The following is a 22,690-nucleotide window of genomic DNA, read 5'->3' as shown; positions in this document are numbered from 1 at the left end:
GGAGACTGAACCCAAATTTCCCGCAAGATTTGGTTAGTTCAGACTTCAATGATTAGTCAGATCCATAATTAATAAATGAATATTTGGGAATAAAATATTAGGCTAGTTGTTTGAGATGCAAATCTGTGGAAAGCATCCATATGCATCGGTCCACGCTCGTACGTTTTTTTATTTTATTTATACAGATATCATTTTAATTTTGGGTACGTACTTGTTCTAGGGATTTATTACAATATGTAATTCAAATTCAACAGATTTTTTTCTGGAAGATATAATTTAAAAGATTTGGATATATAAAATAAAGTTGTATATTGACTAATAACTATAGTTTTTGATCTAGTGATAAGAACTTGATTTTAATAATATTGCTTTGTTTAAATGTGTTGATGATGGTTTGATAATTGTTTTGAGTTTTTTTTTTTTTAATTTCAATTTGTATAAGTCTACTATAATGCGATAAATTATATGTAAAATTGGTAGAACTGTAGAAGTAGTAATATCAATATATGTTTCCTTTTCAGAAGCGTCAAATATAAATATCGATCGCAGTAGTGATATCAATATTGGTTTTCTTTATTGACTTTATTTTCCGTGGTGTGTGTTGCTTGTTGTAGATTGTCTTTTCCGCAACGTGAATTAAGAGTTGTTGATTTTATTTTCCATTGCGCGTATTGTGTTGTTGATTTTATTTTTCACTGCGTGCATTGCGCATTGTTGTTTCTATTTTCTGCCACGTGCATTGCACGTTGTTGATTTTATTATCCACGTCGTGTAGTGCACATTGATGCATTCATAAATATTGAAGGTATCAAAAATAGAATCATAAGTTACCTCATCAATTGGTCCAAAAATTAGTGTCTTTTTTGAAAAAAAAAAAAACAATGAGCAATTGATCAATTGAGCTTGATGATCGCACTTGATTCTCCTCTTCCTCTCTGAAATCATTTGTTGCTAAGACCTTGAGTGCAAAGTAAGAAGAGATATGAAGATAATGGTCGCCCTAGTGAAGGCTGGAAAAAGTGAGATTGACGACCATTGTTAAGAATAGAGAATCTGATATTTCCGAAGAAATCCGTAATTCTATCAAATCCAAAACGCTGAGAAGCCCATATTGACCAATACTTCCCCCCTTAGGCAGGGCCGATCCTAATAATATTTGGGCCTGAGTCTAACTTTTAAAAAGAGGCATCCGAATCATAATGTGTGTTCATATTTTTTTTAGTTCCATAGAAATTTTTCAAATTAAATCAATACGTCAAAGACAATATAAAAAACTAAAGAAATAAAAATATCAAGCATGTCCAAAATGATCACTAAAAAACAACCCGTCTAACAGTTTTAGAGCTAAAAATACTAATCAAGTCTGTATAATCAAGTTGTTCAGTAATTTCTTTCTCCATCGATAACATAGCCAATCCATTCAATCTTTCTCGTGACATGGTTGATCGGAGAAAAGTTTTGATGAGCTTTATCTTTGAGAAACTTCGCTCTGCACTTGCTACTGTGATCGAGACAGTCAACAAGATTTTATAAGCAATATGAGCATTTGAATGCCGAACAAGCATTACATCCACCAAAATTTCAGTCAAAAAGCGTAGATCATAGATACCACATAAAGCCCCGAAGAAAGTATAAACTACAATAAAAAATTAGAAGCCTGAACAAAACAAATACAAGAAAATAGACTTACAGCTCCTCACAGGTCTTTCAATCAAACCTAGAGACGACGCAACGACTGGAGTCGATTAAGGCTTGTCTGCAGATGAATATTGGGGAAGATTGGGGAATAAATCGATAACAGGCTAAGAAAATCCCATTTAATAAATACTTGGTTTTGGGCTATCTAAAAACTAGTATTACATATAATAAAAATTTTGGGCTCCAAAAAAGAGATAGGCCTGAGTCATTGGACTTATTTGCCTCTTAATAAGCACGGCCATGCCCTTAGGAATGTCGCTCAACTCTATCGCTTTAATCATATTCAATTTTAAAGTCATAATATCTTTTCTTCCTTGTCGCCTTCTCCTCAAATTAAGGAGACATTCAAATGCTACGAGTATATTATCAATAATTACTCTGCCTGGGATGAATGCACATTGTTCATAATTATAAGAGTACGAAGGTGTGGCTTTAATCCAATATCCATAGTTTTTGCAACTATTTTGGACAGGGTATTACATATACTAATTGGGCGATACTTTTTAAGTGAACTTTTACCTTCGGAACAAGAACCACCAAACATGTATCCTTTCAAGTGTCGATAGAATTAACACCATTAAGAATATTCTTTAGGTCTATATAAATGGATATATCCATGCTCTTGCCAAATGAAACATGAACTTTCACAGTTGATAGTCTCAAGATCAAGTGACATTTATTTTTTATTTTAGACGGCTGATTCGACTACGAATCTGTTTAGAATATAAGTAAAATTCCTAATGAGTTTCATGATCTTATGTTGAGAGATAGTTCTCATGGTATCTATTGTATATTCAAGAAATTTATCTATGTAGCTTGCATGAGTATACAAATAAGACATAATGTTATAATTGAATAAAATCGTAAAATATTACTAAAACAAATATTGTTTTACATTAGAGTCGATGAAATCCCAAACCACAAGTTAGCTTGCTGGGGACCTACTCTAACAATATCCCATTTGCCCAATAGCCAACTACCCATAGATCTTAGATCTATTGCTTCACGATGCTTCTTAAACAATGGTCCTGGCATGGGCTTCTTCAGTGGATCAGTAACGTTGTCTGCGGAGGTGACTCTCTCTATTGACATGTCTCGTCTTCCGACAATCTCCCGGATTATGTGGAACTTCCTCAGTATATGTTTGGATCGCTGATGAGACCTTGGTTCCTTCGCTTGCGCAATGGCATCGGTGTTGTTATAGTAGACCGAGATTGGATCAAGTGTTTGAGGAATGACACCCAACTCTTGGACAAAAATCCTCATCTAAACACCCTTCTTTGCTGCAGCCGATGCAGCTATGTATTCGGCCTCAGTGGTTGAATCTATTATAGTGTCTTTATTGGAACTCTTCCAAGAGACACCACCACCATTAAGCTTTAATGCAAATCCAGAGGTTGATTTCGAATAATCCACATCTGATTGGAAACTAGAGTCGGTATAGCCTTCCAATTTTAATTCTCCACTCCTGAAAACCATGAACAAATTTTTAGTTCTTTTTAAGTACTTAAGAATGTCCTTCACGGCTTTCCAATGAAATGGACCGAGATTCAACTGATATCTGCTTGCAACACTTGGTGCTATGCAATATCAGGTCAAGTAGATATCATACCATACATAATACTGCATATAGCAGATACATATAGGATGTGGCTCATGGTTTCTATGTCTTCGTCAGTCTTAGGGAACATAGGATTGGATAGAGTCACACCATGAGACATTGGGAGATATCCTTTATTGGACTCCTCTATAGAGAATCTCCTCCGTATGGTATCGATATATGTGGATTGCGTAAGCCCTAGCATCCTTTCCAATCTATCCCTATAAATCTGTATCCCTAATACATATGATGTTTCAACCATATCCTTCGTGGAGAATTTGCCAGCTAACCATACTTTAGTTGAATGCAACATCCTACATCATGCCCAATGAGTAGTCTGTCATCAACATAAAGTACCAGGAACGTGACTACACTCTCACTAAATTTCTTGTACACACAAGGTTTCTCAGGGTTTTTGCAAAATCAAACTCTTTGATAGTGTTGTCAAATCTGAGGTTCCAGCTCCTTGATGCCTTCTTGAGTCCATAAAAATGGATCTTTGAAGTTTGCATACCTTATGCTCACTTTCTACTGATGCGAATCCTTCAGGTTGAGACATGTAAATCTCTTCCTTAATATCCCTACTAAGGATTCACATCCATCTGACATATTTCATATTCATACCATGCTGCTATGGCTAGCAGTAAGACTGGAGAAAATGTTTCCTCGTAGTCAATACCTTGCATTTGAGTATATCCTTTTGCCACCAATCTAGCTTTGAAGGTCACCACTTTCCTATCTGCTCCAAGTTTTCTTTTATAAATCCATTTGCTTCCTATGGGAACAATTCGTCCAAGTAGATCTACTAAGGATCATACTTGGTTCGAATACATGGAGTCTATCTCGGACTACATGGATTCAAGCAATTTAGATGAATCGACATCAGACTATACTTCCTTGAAGTTTCTTGGATCACATCCAGGAATGGGCTCACCTTTGCTCTATTAAAGAAGCAGGCTCATCCTATTAGGCGACCTTGAGACCCTTTCAGATCTCCTAAGAGCTTGTGTTTCATCAATTGGCTGTTGGGGTGTGGGTTCTACTATTTGTGTGGTGGGTGGTTCTCAAATCTCATTGAGTTCTATCATCCCGTATTTTCTATCCAATAAAAATTCATTCTCTAAGAAGGTGGCATTTCTTGAAACAAACACATTTGTTTCACTCAGATGATAGAAGTAATATCCAACAGAATTCTATGTATATCCCACAAAGAAGTACAAATTGTCTCTACTATCCAATTTTCTCCCACGGCCTACTTCACGTATGCAGGACATCCATATATTCTTAATGTAATGTCTGAAAAACAACCTACGTAAACCACATGCATGCAAAATTAGTTGAATTACTTAATTGTTTTATTTAATTTACTTTAAATGCTTACATGATGCTTATTGAATGATTAAAGGTATGATTGCATGATCAAATGATTATATGACATGATTTCATGAAGTTGAAGGATTTTACCTGAATATTCGATAATAGGCATGGGAAAGGAGACCGAAAACGACCAAGACAAGAATATTTATTTTTCACTAAATGTTTGCAAGGTTTCCTAATATGATTAAAAATGATTTAATTTTCTAAAAATGTTATTCATGCATTTACGATTCATGTCACCGTAAGCTGTCATTTTCATATATTGAAGAAGAAAATCGACAAATTGAATAGGGAAAGATGCGAGGTACTCTATTGCTTAGTCTAGCTTTTATGGAAGCGTTAACAATTTATGGATTGAGTTCGAATTATTTTACGAGTCGAGCTCGACTTTTCCCGGGAAGCCGGTTTTGGACAAACAAAGAGTTTTTAAAAAGATCAAAAATATTATTTTTGGAAACTAAATTTTGCAAACTTTTATATTTTAATTAAATAAGAGTTATTGGGCCCAATTTAATTAAATTGAGTAGGCTCAATTGCTTATATACTTGGAGGCCCAAAACCAAAGCCCATTAACTTACAATTAAATCTATAAATATGATACCTAAGCTTCCCAAGCACCCTTATTCAGCCGATTTTCACACAATACACACACCATAATTTCGAAAATAGGAGAGGGAAGAAAAGCTAGGATTCTTTGTCGTCCGGTCGCCCATCTTCACAATCTCTCCAACAATTGAATACTCGGGCGTTTTAAATGCAAATGCACGTTTTCTAAACCCTTTGACGCATCATTCAAATCATAATATGCATGTTATAATTGTTTATGCATGAAAAATACGTTTGTACGATTGGTTCATCGTTTTGAAAATATCTTCAAAAGTTTTCAATGTTTTACGTATATGTGATCATGAAAAGATTCCCAATGATTACGCTGCCAATGTAGGATGAAATATGAAGGGAATATGTATAAAATTAAAAGAAAACAAGGCTAGAAACCGAGGGGTAACAAGGGAGAGGAGTCCTAGGGTTTTCGAGTCAATCCATGTGCACTAGGATGGTCATGGAGTCGGCTAGCTTACATGGGTTGTTGGAGCTAGGCCAGGGCTGGTTCAGGGGCAGTGATGGCCTCGGTCTAGGGCTAGGGTGGGTCCTAGGAAGGCTAGGATTTGAGGGAGTGTCTAGGTAAGAGTCCTAGTGAACTAGGACTCTCCCCACACTCTAGCAAGGCAGCAGCGGCCAAGGGGGAGTTCGCGGCTGGCTGGGGCTGGCTATGCTCTTCAATTAGAGTCTAGGGAAGGTGGATCGGGGTTGAGGCTAGGCCTGGTGCAGACATGACTCGAGGCAGCTCGAAGGGAAGCAAGGTAGAAGGTCGTGATCTAGGAGAGTCCTAGTCGCTGTTTGATAGGCTAGGAGAGTCCTAGCTCGACTAGGAATCCAACAATTCAATGGGATGGGAGTCGCGTGTTTCATGGTTGTGCGCAAGGTGATTTGCGTGGGTTAGGTGCTGGTTCGAGGGCATGGGCTCGTCTGGGACGAGGCTGAGCGTGGTCCAAGGTCAGTGAGGGGCAGTGCTGGTTGAGGGTCAAGGGGTTGGTTGAGTCCTAAGATAACTAGGAGTCCTAGTGAACCTAGGAGAATTTCGCACCAATTGGGCTTAGGAGAAAGAGGATTCTCGATCGGGCCAGGGCTGGTTCAATGGGATGGGCTCGGTTAGTAGGATTCCTAGATTAATTGGCTTGAGTTTGACTCGAGGTGGCTCGGGCGTGGCTCGAGTAAATTGAGAGATGGCTCGGTGGGTTCTAATAAGGGTCATATTTCAAAATTAATGAATAAAAATTAGAACCATTGCGTTTAAAGTTTGGGAAGATATTAAAGTTTGAATTTAATCGAGAATTAATCACCTCACGAATTGTTAATTAAATAATTAATTAGAAAGCCTCATTTTAAGCTGAATAAAATTATGAAAATTAGATTTTAAGCTAAATAATTATGTAGGATAAGCCCGTGTCATTATAAGTAAGAAAAATTCAAAATCGAGAATCTTTACGTCTAGGGGAAACCAGTTATTTTACACTTGGGTAATTTCGAAAAAGCTTGAGAGCATCCCGAAGAGATCATAACGCATGCTAAATGATTTAAAATGATTATTTTGATGAAAATAAGATATTTTATGATTTATGATAAAACTGTGCAATTTTTACTGTAAAAATGATATTTTTGGAAAGTTATGATATTTTATGTTTTAAAAGAAATGAAAAATTATTTTGAGGGAAATGAATTGACTGTGACAAATAATATATGATATGTGGGGGATCCGTTTTAAGAAGAAACGGTGAACTTACAATTTTGTGGAGATGTCATGAGAGAAAAGGCCCTAGAGGGAACTCGTTTACGGGAAAAAGCCCCGGAGGTCTTATTTCCATAGCGGAGCCTAGTGCCCACCCCCATGGTCCGTGTGGAGTTGAAGACTAATCAGTCGACCAGAGGATAAAAGCTAGTCACTTTAAAGGATCAAACTTCACCCAAAATGATAAAGAATTGAAAGCTTTACGATTAAAACGATTTTATGATTTATTTATGCTAAAAATCTATTTTAAAATAAAATTATGATTTTTATTTCATGTTATTGTATATATATTATTTGCTACTCATGTTTAGAACGTACTGAGTCATTAGACTCACTAGGTTTGAATGATGCTAGATTTGATGATATGAGGAGGCACTGATACTTGAGTGGATCGAGTGCGGTAGTACACTCCCGAGGGACATTTATTTTCTGCATTAACTTGATAGATAAAAGATTTATTGTTAATGATTTTATTAGGAATTTTATGTTTTATTATATTGTTAGTTGATCTTTTTAAAGGTCAGTGTAAGATTTTTGGTTAGTTGACGATTTAAAAATTTATTTTATGCACTTGAGATTCAAATGTTAAAATATTATAAGTTACAGAAATGTTAAGTTATTTTATTTAGTAATTTTCGAGTTTATGATCTAAAAAAAAAAGTCGAGGTCGTTTCACTTAAGTAAAAATATTTGGATGGCTTTCCATCCATATCTCATATGAAGTTTTATCTGATGCCTTTGTATGGAATTGGTCCAACAACTTTGACGTTGTTTCAAGAGTAAATCCTCAAAGAGATGACGAAAATCCGGTGAATCCCATAATAGATCGAACCATGTCTATTAATATCCGATTACGACGTTCTGACACACCATTCAACTGGGGTGTGGTAGGTGAAGTCCACTGTGAGAGAATCTCATTTTTCTTAAGGAAGTTTGAAACTCAGTACTCAAGTATTCTCCAACTCGATCTGATCGAAGTGTTTTAACACTCTTTCCTAATTGTTTCTCTATTTCTGCTATGAATTCTTTGAACTTTTCAAATGCTTCAAATTTGTATAAATTTACATACTCATACCTCGAATGGTCATCAATAAAGGTATTAAAGTAGGAATGATCATATCTCGTGCTAATACTTAGCGGGCCACAGACATCTATATGGATCAAATCCAACAGATCATGTGCACGTTCCACTTTCCTTAGAAAAGGGACTTTGGTAATTTTTCCTTCCAAATAGGACTCACATGTCTCTAGAGATCACTAATCATTACCAAAACATTTCTGGCCCAGATAATTTCTTATGTCCAGACTTCTTGCAGTGAAACAAACATGTTTTGACTTATCGGGCTTTGTGGGTCTGTTAGAACATTTCATATTCGCAATCTTAATTTTTATGTTAACAAAAATTGTTTGTTTGTTTGTTTTTAATAATCTATCTTAGTGCGCAGAGAGCTGAAACTGAAATAATCAGTTACCAGCCAAAACTGAAGCTGTCGAAGACGCCAACTGAAAGCATCAACTGATCAACCAAACTGAAATAGTTCAACTGATGTGTTGTAAATGAGTTCGACTGAATGTTCAGTTGATAGGTGGTTCAGCAGAAGAACCTCAGAAGCCCGTCCAGCCGAAGGAGTGTTCAACTGATGAAGAGCCCAACTGAAGATCAGTTCAACTGAACAAGAGTGAAATCAGTTCCACTGACGAGTCAACTGATTTTACCATCCCAACTGAAGACCGGTTCTATTTATCAGTTCAGAAAATCAGTTAGGAGCAATCAGTTGCAGACCAAGACAAGCTGATATAAGTGGAATCCAGCTGTGGGCAAAGGTGCAAAAACATTTGTCCAGTCAAAGGACAATAATGTACGTTGCATCAGAGCTTAAAGACAAAAGTGTTCCAGAAAGAACAAGACAAATTTCGAGGAACAGATTCAAAATGCAACGGATACAATAACTGAATCTCACTGTAGATCAAACTTCGCGCCTATAAATAGAGGGTGAAGATCAGTGAAGAAAAACACAACACAAGAGAGAAAAGAAAAGGGCATGCTTCAAAGTCATATGAGCTTAAGAGAGAAACCATTCAGCCCAGTCGAGAGAACACTTAAATGTGTTATCAGCTTTAGTTTAGAAACATATTTCCCTCAGTGCGTGAGAACACTTTCGGGTAGTATTCAGAGATCAGTTCTCACACAAACACACACCACCACTTAAATATATTCTTGCACAAAGACGTTAAACTTGTGTATGTAGTCTTTCTCACATAGACGTTAAAGAAGTGTTGACTGGAAGGTGTTGCCTTCAGTTAATCCAGGAGTTCAGTTAGGCAGTGGGTAAGTCCTAAGCTGGGTGGGTTTATACAAGTATTTGTATCGATCAAGGTCTTCTAGTGAATCCTACCCGAGGTGGTAGAAGGGTTGACGTAGGAGCAGTTGAAGTCTTCGAACATCCATAAACTTATCTTGTGTAATTAACTATTTAACTATTGTTCTCAAACTGATTTAACTAGTTAGAGCAACCATTGGTTCATTTCTAACCATAACTGAACGAATGAATGCAAAAATTAATCTAGTCTTTTGGTTATTCAATTACACAAGATATAAAAATATATCAGTTTTATTAACGAAAGATTATTTCGAGTGTTTTCCGCTTGGTTCTATACCAAACTCGATCTAATTCATCGGTGTATACATTCTTAGAACACGAGCTATTGCAGCTCTTGGAGAATATTTTGTTTGAAGCACCTCAAGGTGCTCTGCAAAAGATCCTTCAGGGTCCTTTAAGTGTCCTTTGGAGCTTGCCTCTTATTCGGCTTGTTTTTTCTTGTATAGGGCATAACATTTCTTTCCCTTACCTCGTGGGTCATATTTCGTTCTTGACGAGAAGCACACTAGAAAACAAAATTTTCATGCTTTATGATGACCTCATAAGTGATAAACATATTGACTAGCTTTTCTAGGCTATTTTTTATCTTATTCAAATTCAAGTTCACCAGAAACCCGTCAAATGAGGAAAAAATGACAAAAAAATGATGCCATCAAGTAACTCGTTAGAAATCATCAATTTCAGGCCCACCACCTTCTCAATAAGCCCAATCATATGTACACCACATTCATGGGTTGGAGCCCCATCTTGCATGCGTATAGTCATGAGCTATTTGAAAGTGATGTGCATTATTGTACGAGTTTCATGCACCATGCAACTCTCCTATATGCATTCGAAGGTCAGCAGCATTCAACATTTCCTCAAACTGTCTCTAAAGTTTATTTGACATAGAAACGAACATATTACACTTTAGCTTGCATACTATGGTCCTACCATCTTGTATGCTTTGTTAGTTCAGTAAGACTGACATTAGTGTATATGTCATTTTCTCCGAATTTAGAATAATTTCCCAACCAATCTTGCAACCCTTATGTAATTTTGTCTCACGTTTGAGGAGGGTCCGGTTTTATGATCCTCTTTCTCTTCACGTGTCGATTCCGCCCATCATGATCAATGTTGAACCTTAGTGGATGGTCACCATGAGATCCCACAATTTTATGAGCCGAAGCAATGGAAGTTCTACGTAATTCACATCAAATATGTCAGTTGAAGTCACAGCTTTCCGGCGTCCAGGCCTCCCCAATTTAATGAGCCAGAAACTAACCGCGGGTAGCGTTCATCATGCAACCACCATTGATGGAAGGCAAAGAAATATTAGACTTTCTTTTAATTTTCCTTTTAATGAGTTTGATTTAAATTTTGGATCTTATCCAAAATAAGAGATTTCATTTTTAAATTTTTTTTCTCATCATTAATTTTAAAAACACGTGCCATGTGGTTTGTATGCTTGCCGGATTCATGCAACTCTTGTTATTATATTAATAATAACGTATATACTGATTATTTATAACATATCACATACATCATAAATAATAAAAGATGATCGATAACCGAGAGATAGATGATCTGTACGAGCCATATACGGATCCATGTCCGTAATCTAGGTTAATGTAAGGATGCAAATACAATATTAAATAAGATTCAATGTTTTACATGTATTCGATCTTCAAAACTCTTTATGAGGATCAAACCCACCATATTCAAAGGCCAAAAGTCTGTCCAAGTTGTGTCCTAGAGATTTCACCTCATTGTGATCATAATTTTCAGAATCAGAATTTAAGTTAGAGAGTTAGTTCTGAATCACATCTATATGTTTTTGATCTTTTTCTAATGTAGCGTTAATCTGACATTGATGTAACGTTAACCAGACATTGATGTAGGACTCGAGTATCCACCATCACATCAGCACTACCGCATCGGACTAAAATTGAAATAACACAAAACTAAAATTTAATTTTGACAAACAAAAGATTAAAATTACAAAGCGACAAACACGGAAGTTACAATTTTCTCATTATTCACATTTATGAATTATTTGAATCATGAACAACGAAGTTGCAGTTTAGTGATGCAATACTAATTACAGAGCCGACTGCCGCATAAAGTACGACCCCCGGGGAGACTTGTAAGGGCCAAAATGAAACAACCGTAGCTATCTTTTTATACATTTTCCATCGTTATCTTTGGCACATTAATATACGAGGTGTCGTCAAACTACATGCACGTTGATATATTAAATATCGTTCTATTTTCATTCGAATATTTTGATTCGTGGGACAACTAAATTAATTAAACCTATTTTGTTTGTTTTGCAAACGTATGCATGCAAATACTGTACAAAAGAGACTAAACAAAAACGATCAACAAATCTTTCCCTAATTGATTGTAATATTTGCCATTAGTTTACATAACGCTAGCTCAAGTATTGCATATTGGGCAAAATTAATTACCACATATATAAACGTATCAGATGGAATTCTTTCAGGTTGCTCTTGGATTAATATATTTTAAATACATGAATTTCAAATTTATTCAAATATATTTTTGTTGTTTAGAGAAATAAGACCATAAATTTCAAATTCGCTTCTTACATGTTTATATAATATTTCATGTTAATAAGGAGGTATTTCAAGTTTGCTAAATAATGATGTATTTGAAATTCATTTTACTTTGTATTACTCATGAGTAAATAAGTAAAATATGAATTTAAAATTTGATCTATTGTTTCATTGTAAACAAAAAAATTTATTGAGATCCATGGATTTCAAGTCCATCTCTCCAAGTGCACTTTCAACTTATATATATATATCGAATACTATTATTTGCTCTACCTATTATAGAATTTTACATATTGGAGTCGCATTATTACCATCGGTTATAGTTTTAGTAAACCGACAAGCGTTCGATCCTATAATATCAAATATATAATTATTACCAGTTATATAATATAGATATGCCAATATTATTTACACTTCGATTTATTTATTCACTCTCCAATATTTTATTTATATATACGTTTTTTTATGTAAAGTGGAAATTTTTAAAAAAAAGTTATTATTTCAAAATATTCCATTGACCGAAATGCCATCCTCCTTAACATACCCTCGAAATAGTTCAAAACAAATATATGCATGTATCGTGCACGATATGTTCAAGTCGTTTATTTATTTATTTATTTTTTTATCACTTTAATTTCTTAGTTATTTGAAAAATAATATGTTAGAGTAGATGTCCTGCAAGCCAATGATTGGTTATGAATTTTTTTGACTCAAGTGTAACAAACAATATTTATTTTAATATAATTTAACTTTTTATGGTTTCATTTTACTTTATATGTATACATATGCAGTCAGCATAGATAAAATCATTGATTATATTTTAATACAAATGAATCGTAATTCGATATTGAAACTTATTTGTAAAATTGTATTTGATTGAGCCGCCTAAAACAAGGATAAATGTCGCTTGAAATTGAGACTAGCATCTGTGATGTTGTGTACTGTGTTTCACGGTAAGGACATAGAGATGTCCAATCATACAGACGGGTAATCATACGATGATTATACCGAACAACATTCCCTCGGACTTTTCAAGTGGTTTTCATTCATTGATAGGAAAAATCTGTGGTTGTGATTGTACATGATTAGTCTTTACGACCCGAGACAACATCGAGGCTCTACATACTAGGATTGTGCTTTGACTCGGTTACCGACTCTGCAAGGGTCACAAGGTGGCGTGGTTGGGTGCAATTATGACATATGTAAGAGCCAGCACATTGTAGTCGGGGATTCACCGCTCACCTACAGGTGTTGATATCCTATATGATCTAACGTAGTAATAGTGCATGAAATATCTTGCCAGAGTGTGAGATATACATTAGGGAAAGAGTTCCCTAGTTGTTCATTCGATGACACTATGAATATTTAATGATTGTATCACATAGCTATCGAATTAATATGCAACTCTCGATAAGCTTATAAATAAAGTTTATAAAAGCTTATAGAAATTTTGAGAGTATGATTGCTAAAACAGTCAAAGAGAATGCATCCGTCTTATTTAGACATTGGTGATCTCAAAATTAAAGTGTGCATTACAATAACAAACAAGTTGAAATTGTTACATCGATGATATTGGATCGTCGATCAGGATTATGATGAGATTAATGTAATGAGAGCATGAATCATGGACTTGTAAGAATATAAGTACATAATGCTAATTTATTAAAGTCCAAATGAGTTTTAATAATTAAATTATGTTTTAATGAATTAAAATATAGCTCATTAAATTTTTATTAAATATGATATTGATTTATGTAATATGAAAAATATTCATGATACCATAATTTAAAACTTGCACACAAAGAAAATAATATTAGATGATTAGTTGTGAGCCATTCAAGGATTTTATTGAGATTCATTAACGTAATTAATATGATTAATTACAGAAATGACAATTAGTTAATTAAATTAATAATATATATGTTACTTTGACTATTAATTGGAAGAGACCACCGAAAAAATAACAATAAAAAAAAGGGTGGACCCAAGCTTGAGAAGAAAAGGAGAAAGTCTCCAATTTTCAATCGGCCGTTCTTGTTCTCAAAAGGTTTTGAACCTATTTTGTTTTCTAGATCTCAAATACAAAATAATTTTCATACTTTCTGGTACAAGTTAGAAGATGAATTCATATTTTAGTTGTGGACCGGATTAGGAGTTCTTGAAGAAAGTTCGTAGGGAAAATTCAACAAAAGCTATATCCGTAAATACCGGAATAGTTGGAGACGAGTGAATTAACTCACTAAAAATATATTTTTTTAACTCCCAATTAATGTTTTTTTAATATAAACCATACGAGTGTCCAAAGAATATTTTGAACGTCAAAATAAAATTTCAAAAATTCCGCTACGTTTTGGACACGAGAAAAACGATGACCTAATAGTGGTATCAGAGTCAGGTTTTCTATATCGTATGGTTTTAAATCATGTTGAATAATAATTCTAACCACACAAGAAAATTTTTCAAAAAACTAATGCACTATAAAAATTTTATTTTATCAGATTTTCGAAAATAAATTATTTTCAAATCTGCCCGGAATTGTTCCGGGCTAACCTTGCACCCAAGGTCGCGCACCGGTGCGGAGCGTCCGCGCAGCGTGCGCGCCATCTACGCACAGCCTGCGCGCAATGTGCGCAATGTGCTTGCGTCCTACGCATAGCTGTGCGCACTTGGCAGGCACGCTTGTCCGATATGTTTATTTAATTTTTTAATAATTATGGTGGTTAGTGATAATATTATTATATGCATGATTTAATCAATTAATTATATTTTTTTAATTAGTTGATGTTAATATATGATATTAAATGCATGGAGGATGATCGAGAGCCTTGTGCAATGTGTTAGGTCTATGTTAGAATCTTTTACTGTTTTATTCATTTTGTTAATATTTGATATTATTAAAGTGAGCCCAGTTTATTACCTGTTCCTACCCCATGATATGTATCCCTTATGTGTCATGACTATTTAAATATAATTATTAGAAACAGTGAAAGATCAAGACTAGAAGATGGTGGGCCCGATGCACAAGATGAATACATGTAAAATATTAGAAGCTCTTGCAATAAGTTGCATTTGCATCTCTGCATTCACCTAGGTTTCGGATCTGGATCCATGTCTAGCTCACATGGATCTATTAGTGTTGGCGATCGATCATCCTTATTTATTTATTCTTGAATGTCATATTATGATATATGCGATATATAGTAGTATACATGTATGTATATTATTAAATAATATAGTTGCATGACTCCGGCAAACATACAAAAATGGCACGCGATTTTAAATAAAAATATGAGACAATTTTAAAATTAAAATCCCTCATTTTGAATAAGATTCAAAATTTATATCAAACCACACAAGTAAAAATTAAAAGAGTTTAATTCATTCTTGCCTTCCATCAACTGTGGTTCCATGTTGAACGCTACCCACAGACAGTGTATGACTCATATTATTGGGGAGGCCTGGACGCCAAAAAGATGCGACTTCCAACAGACATATGATGTCAATTGCGTGGAACTCCCATGACTTCAACTTATATTATTGGAGGAACTCATGGCGACCATCCACTGCAATTTAATATTAATGGGTCGGTTTGACACGCGAAAATAAACAGCGTCATATTATTGGGTCTTTATTAAATGTGAGGCGAAACACGGAGTGTTCCATATTTTATATCTTAAAATTATTTTAAAATAATCAGTAACCATTATATGTTTTTCTTTTCAGTATATTTACGACGACGACTCGTAACCCGCTTTCAATAATTCTCGATCAAAACAAGTTGACTAGCCCTAACTATAATGACTGGTTTCAAAACTTAGAGATTGTTCTGAACTTGGAAAATATTGTGCATGTGCTTGATAAAAAGCCACCGAGGGAAACACCTTCAGATATCAGTGAGACTGAGTTGGCTAAGCTTGAGAAATGGTGGGACCATGATCTTCAAGCTAAGAGCTACATGTTGGCTTCTATGTCGAATGAACTTCAAAAGAGGTTCGAGGAGGCGGTGAATGCTGCTGACATTCACCTTCATTTGAAAGAACTGTATGGTGTACAAACTCGCTCAGAGAGACATGATAATGTTAAAGAACTCATAACTACATGCTTGCGAGATGGGGATTCAGTCCATGAGTATAGTGTTCCGATTGGCTCACTTCGCAACAAAGAGAAGTAGTTTATTTTGGGCTCATTAAGAAGTTGGTCGGACTTGACGTAGTTATTCCTAGTGAGATCTCGACTGATATTATCCTGTTGCCACTGCACCCCTTGTTCGATGGATTTGTAGTTAATTTTAATACGAATAAGTTTGAGGCCACCCTTGAAGAGTTGGTCAACATGCTTACTGCTTATGAGGCCACAATTAAGAAAGAAAATCATGTTCTTCTAGTAGGCTCATCGTCTGGCACGAAAAGGGGAGCCCAAAACAAAGGCAAGAAGCGTTTTACCCCACTAAAAAGAACAAGCCAAAAAAAAGGCCATACAAGAAACCCACTTCGGGGCCCTCAAAGCCCGACAAGTCCAAACATGTTTGTTTCCACTGCAACAAGACTGGACATTGAAACCGTAACTGCACAGAATATCTTGCCCAGAAGCGTTCTGGCCATGGTATGTTATACATAGAAGTAAATGTCTTAATTCCTCTTCTTGGGTATTGGATACCGGATGTAGTTCTCATCTATGCATTGATTTGCAGGTGATGGTAAGAAGTAGGAGACTTAGAGATGGTGAAACATTTCTAAGATTGGGGAATGGAAAAAAGGTTGTTGAAACTGCTATTGGAGACATTACTTTGATTTTTAACAATAATTTTAAGTTACTTTTGAGAGACGTTCTATATGTTCCTGAATTGGTTAAAAATATTATTTCTGTTTCTATGTTTGATAGAGATGACTATTCCTGTGTTTTTGCTAAATGTGTTTGCAATATTTACAAGAATGAATGTTTGATAGCAACCGACAGATTAATTAACAATCCCTATAACTTAAAATTGAAAGATATTCCGTTGAACAATATCCAAGCGCAAAAGAAAACAACAAACAAAATAAAGTTGGATAATCCAAATCCCGCACAAATATACCACGCTAGATTAGGTCACATCTCCCAAAGAAAGATGCACAAACTAGTGGGAGAAGTCATTTTTGACTTTTCAGACATAAATTCTCTACCTACTTGTAAGTCATCTCTAAAAGGAAAAATGACCAAGGCTCACTTTAAGGGAAACGTAGAACGTGCACATGGTCTACAGGATTTGATCCACACAGACGTTTGTGGACAGCTAAGTGTTAGCACAAAATATGGGCAAACCTACTTCATTACCTTTACTGATGACTATTCGAGGTATGTGTATGCTTATTTGATGAGACACGAATCTAAAGCTTTTGAAAAGTTCAAAGCATTCAGATCAGAAGTAGAAAAACAATTAGGAAGAAGTATTAAAATACTTCGATCTGATTGAGGTGGGGAATACTTGAGTACTAAATTCTTGGATTATTTAAAACAGAATGCGATTCTCTCACAGTGGACTCCACCAGCAACACCAAAATAGAATGGAGTTTCTGAACGTCGTAATCGAACTTTGATGGACATGGTTCGATCTATGATGAGATTAACTGAATTGACTACATTGTTTTGGGGCTTGTGCTTGAAACTGTGGGAATATTGTTGAATAATGTCCATACAAAAGCAGTTGATAAAACACCATATGAGATATGGATGGGAAAAACTCCCAAATATTCTTACTTGAGAATATGGGGATGTAAAGTCCCTAAAAACTTCTTGCTTGAAAGTTTGCGGAAAATTAAAAATTTTCTTTTTAAAAGAACTTAAATGACCTCATTCATAAAATCACTGATGAATCAGTTCAATGTTTCCAAAATATCGCAGCGGAAGAAAATAAAGTTGCCAAAAATAACAATTTTAAAATTTATCCAACGACTGATAAAATTTTTGCGGAATAAAATAACAACTGCTGCACTGAGGTCCTCGGGTGCCACTACTGCCGACCCAAGCTGGCTCACTGATCCCCGCCCTCGGCCCTGGCCTCATCAGTACCTACAACAATCAAGTCTAGTGAGCCTAAAGACTCAGCATGCATATATCGCAGGTAACGAGTAAAATTTGAAGTAAAATATGCATGGGATAAAATTTCATGTCATGAGGCATGCTGAAAATAATCTGTACTGAGCAATTATAATACGTGCATAACTGAACTGATAATCACAGTAAAAATATTTGCTCCTTGGAGCCCTGTACTGAAATAACTGATAAAATTTTCTGTTGAGATTATGTTTTACGCATGTGGCCACTGCACTAAGCTGAAACTGATCGGTAACTGGCTACCGGGGAGGCTGAAACTGAACTGATCTGGCCGGTCACTGGCAACCGGGTGGTACCATACTGAACTGATCGGTCACTGGCGACCGTATAAAATAACACTCCCACATAGTGAATGAACCACAAGCCATATCGCATAAATCTCAAAATAATCATTTTCTGTTTTCATGCACGTAATATAATTTAACTGGCATACTGAAAAATCCTGTAATTTTACCAACTGGATTGGATTGGATCGTCCCCCAGGCTCGCTGCAACCTAAATATGCCATGAAAATATGCAATGGATTTTCTTGGGCAAACTTATGCAATTAAATTCTGAAAATGCGACAATTACGTCTAACGACCTCGTATTTTAATCATGACTTTGAACCAACCCGAACCAACACTGAACCAACGTGACGTCATGATTAAAATACACTTAAAATTATGAATTTATGCTCCAAAAATGATGAGGGTCGAAATCTAGGTGAATGGAGGCCAAAACATGAAACGCTCTTTCGAGAGTCAATTTGGCACATCACACCGTAAATTCTCGTACGACCTCAAAACGGATCCGAATGACGAACGGTCAAAAACATGACCTTCCTAACTCAATGAGGCACTGTCCAGTCCAAGGCCATGGGCTAAAAGCCAACCAAGAACTCAAACGAGCCTTCTAAACGACACCGCAACCTGCTGTAATTTCCAGCAGCTGCACACTCTCTTGTCTTGTGTTGGTTTCGAGTCTATCTGTCATTGGGGCGTGAAGCACCGACCAGAGACCCTTACCAACATCCCATGGAATGATTTGAACCATGGTTAAGGGCTTTTGGCCAGCCACAATTCGAACCATACCAGAAACAAAACCGAAACTCCAACCGAGAACCAACGTGCATGCGTGTGTAGTGTTTAGCTTTGATCGATGTCTTGCATCGTTCCAGTGGCCATTTGATTGACCATGGCATGATCTAAACATCTAGGGGCATGGTATGAACCATGGCTAAGGGCCATAGGCCAACCAAGATCCATACCAAGCAACCAAAACCGAAATGCATATGCTGAATTAACCGAAGGGCCGAAGGGTATAGGGGGCTGTTGTGATGTTTTTATTAAAAACCGAGGAGCCATGGACCAAGCCACCAAAAGGGAGACTTATTCACGTCTTATACTTGCTAGGGGAGTGATCAAACCATGGCTAAGAGCCCTTAGGCCAGCCAAGATCAGATCAAACCCTCATGACAGGAAACTGAAATTTCGAACACCATTTTGAGCACCTATGGGACTTGCTGTCAATTCGGTTTTTCTAGCAAGCATGGGACTGAAACAAACGTTCTAACATGGCCCTAACATGTCCTAGTACATGTCCATAATCAGCATTGAGCCCCTGTAATGATCCATCCCTGAAATCGAAACAAAACATACCAATCGTGAAGCATGGAAGTCGATAAAAAAATCTGTGCAGAATTTTCTTTCTTGTTTTGCTGAAATTTTCGGCTTTTGAAATGATAAAATCTGATCATGTACTGAAAAATACTTGCTAATATGACTTGATTGAGGTTTAGAAAAAGTATATACATGCCTTGGATTCGTTTGAAATAGAAACGAAAAGAAACGACGACGACGCGACGCGGAGGAGACGGAGTGGCTAGCTTCTCTACCTTGATTGCTCGATTTTTTTCTCCCTTTCTCCCTAGCTATTACTCACGTTTTTTCTACTGAAAAGGGGTCTGATTTCGGTGGGGAGGGAGTGTGATGGAGTGGTTATGAGGGGTGAGGAGGATGGTGCAAGATATAAGGATCATATCAAGACCAAGTCTTCATGCATTTGAATTTTGAATTTGAATTGCTATCAAATGATCCCTTGGGTGATTCTAGAGTATAGTGGCCGATTTTATCATGCCAATCAAGGGTTAGGATAGTGCTCTAACATTAATTAATTAAGGTGGAACAAAATAATTAAAAAAAAACTTAACATCTTAAACTAATCAAGAATGGGTCAAAGTTTGATGAGTTGGCAAATGCATTGCCTAGCACTATGGGGTGGCCGAATATCTACTAATAAAATGAGTGGGAAGTGTTGGTTATCTAGTCAACTAATAATCTTTGAAAGCTTTACTAATCCTTTAATTAATTTAGTGAGCTAACCCCTTAATTAAATAACTTAAATGAGTTCATTTCTTAATCACCTCAAATAATTAAATTAAATCCTCAAACCTCCCTTTTTAACTTAAATGGACTTACTTGCTAGCTAAATTAACTCCCGGAAATATTTATCGAATCTTAAATTCTATCTCAAACTCCAACTCCGGTCCGGCCTCACTGAAATAACTGAAATGATAAAAATCAACTACTGAACTGAAATAATAAAATAATTAACTTCAAATAAATGCATTTAAAATAATTATGCAATGAAGTCAATTAAATTTAAAAATCTAGAATTATGCATGGCTTAAACGTAGACTGATTCGGGTTCTACAGGGGATGTCCTACTTACGTGAAGCAGACAGTGCGAGACAAATTGGATAGTCGATCCATTTGGTGCTACGTTGTTGGATATCCTGTTAGATATTATTTCTATCATCCAATGAAGCAAAAGTGTTTGTTTCAAGAAATGTCACCTTCCTTGAGAAGGAGTTTCTATTAGATAGAAAAAGTGTGATGATAGAACTTGAAAAAATTCAAGATACTCCCTCAACTGTAGAAGTTGAAATTAATCCTCAACAACCATTAGTTGAAGTGCACGCACCTAGAAGGTCTGATAGGATTGTTAGACCACCTGCTAAATATACGCTTCTTCATGAACAAGGCCATGACGAGCCTTGTGTTGGATGTGATCCAATGAACTTTAAAGAAGAAATATTTGATATTGATTCATCCAAATGGCTTGAAGCCATACAGTCTAAAATGGAGTCTATGTATTCAAACCAAGTGGGGACATTAGTGGATCCACCTGAGGGAATTGTTCCCATAGGATGCAAATGGATTTACAAAACAATCTTGGGGCGGATGGGAAGGTATTGACCTTCAAATCAAGACTGGTTACAAAATTTTATACTCAAAGGCAATGAATTGACTATGACGAAACTTTTTCACCAGTTGCTATGTTTAAGTCTTAGAATACTACTAGTCATAGCAGCATGGTATGACTATGAGATATGACAAATGGATGTAAAGACTGCATTCCTCAATGGTGACATTTAAAAAGATATTTATATGTCTCAGTATGAGGGATACACATCAGTGGGAAGTGAGCATAAGGTATGCAAACTTCAGATATTAGTATATGGTCTCAAGCAGGCGTCCAAAAGTTGGAACCTCAGATTTGACAACACCATCAAGTAATTTGGTTTTTCAAGAATCCTGAGGAACCATGTGTGCATAAGAAAATTAGTGGGAGTGCAGTGACATTCCTAGTACTTTATGTTGATGATATCCTACTCATTGGGAATGATGTAGGATTAGTGCAATCAACTAAAGTATGGTTAGCAAGTAAATTTTCTATGAAAGACATGGGTGAAGCATCCTATGTATTGGGAATACAAATCTATAGAGATAGATCAAAGGGGATGTTGGGGCTCACCCCAGCGACTTATATCAATACCATTCTGAAAAGATTCTCTATGGAAGAGTCCAAGAGAGGATACTTGTAATAGCCGAGCCCGGTGTACGGTACGGTTTAAGCTTTACTTGTTATTTGGGTTATGATTTAGATGTTTAGAGTTGTGTTTTGGGCTATAGTATTGTTGGTTAATGTTATCTTGAGGTATTAGATGTTGTTGATTGTTCGTTTCAGCATTTCGGATTGATTTTAGTTGATTTAGTACTGTTCATTGCCGAAGCAAGAGTGCACCCGCGCTCTTAGGGGAGTGCCCCCGCGGTGTACTAGTCATCATTTTGGATTTGGAAGGCCGTGGCATGACCGCACCCGCGGCAGTGCAAGGAGCGCACCCGCGGTGTGCACCGCACCCGCGGTAATTGTAGCACCGCACCCGCGGTGTTCGTGCATGGAATTTTGTTGGATTGCCGTGAGCTTAGCGCACCCGTGGTGCTTGTGTGACCGCACCAGCGGTGTAAGTATGGGCGAGATATTTAGTACCTTTTTGATTGAGTTGACTTCATTTCTACCTTATCTTATCTTCTTTTTCGAGATTTCCTCTCTAGTTCCAAGGGTTTTCATCCATTTCAATTGCTTCCTACCTTTGATTCTTGGAGTTATTTGGAATTCCGGCTTGAGATTGTCGTTCTCCGTGGTATAAGGAAGCTTAGGTAAGTTTTTGGTGCGATTCTATTAAGGTTTTGAGTTAAGGGTTGACTTGGGCTTGATGTTTGAGTTGGTTAATGGATTATTTGACTTGTATTTGTGGATATAGAGTTGATTTTGGTGTTGTTTATGGATTATTGTTGTAGGTGGTGTACCA

The 22,690-nt window shown here is 36.2% G+C and overlaps 1 protein-coding gene across 1 annotated transcript; it reads left to right on the top strand.

Annotated features, from left to right (window-relative positions):
* Positions 1 to 6,006: 6,006 nt before the first annotated feature.
* LOC140805398 (uncharacterized) lies at positions 6,007 to 16,132 on the top strand. The gene is made up of 3 exons (XM_073161669.1): positions 6,007 to 6,036; positions 6,177 to 6,229; positions 15,685 to 16,132. The coding sequence occupies exons 1-3, from the start codon at positions 6,007 to 6,009 to the stop codon at positions 16,130 to 16,132; spliced, it is 531 nt and encodes a 176-aa protein (XP_073017770.1).
* Positions 16,133 to 22,690: the final 6,558 nt, after the last annotated feature.

Source organism: Primulina eburnea, chromosome 11, assembly GCF_022965805.1.
Source record: "Primulina eburnea isolate SZY01 chromosome 11, ASM2296580v1, whole genome shotgun sequence".
Lineage (NCBI taxonomy): Eukaryota > Viridiplantae > Streptophyta > Magnoliopsida > Lamiales > Gesneriaceae > Primulina > Primulina eburnea.
The sequence above is the reverse complement of the archived record's forward strand: the minus strand, read 5'-3'. Positions and strand labels throughout refer to the sequence as shown.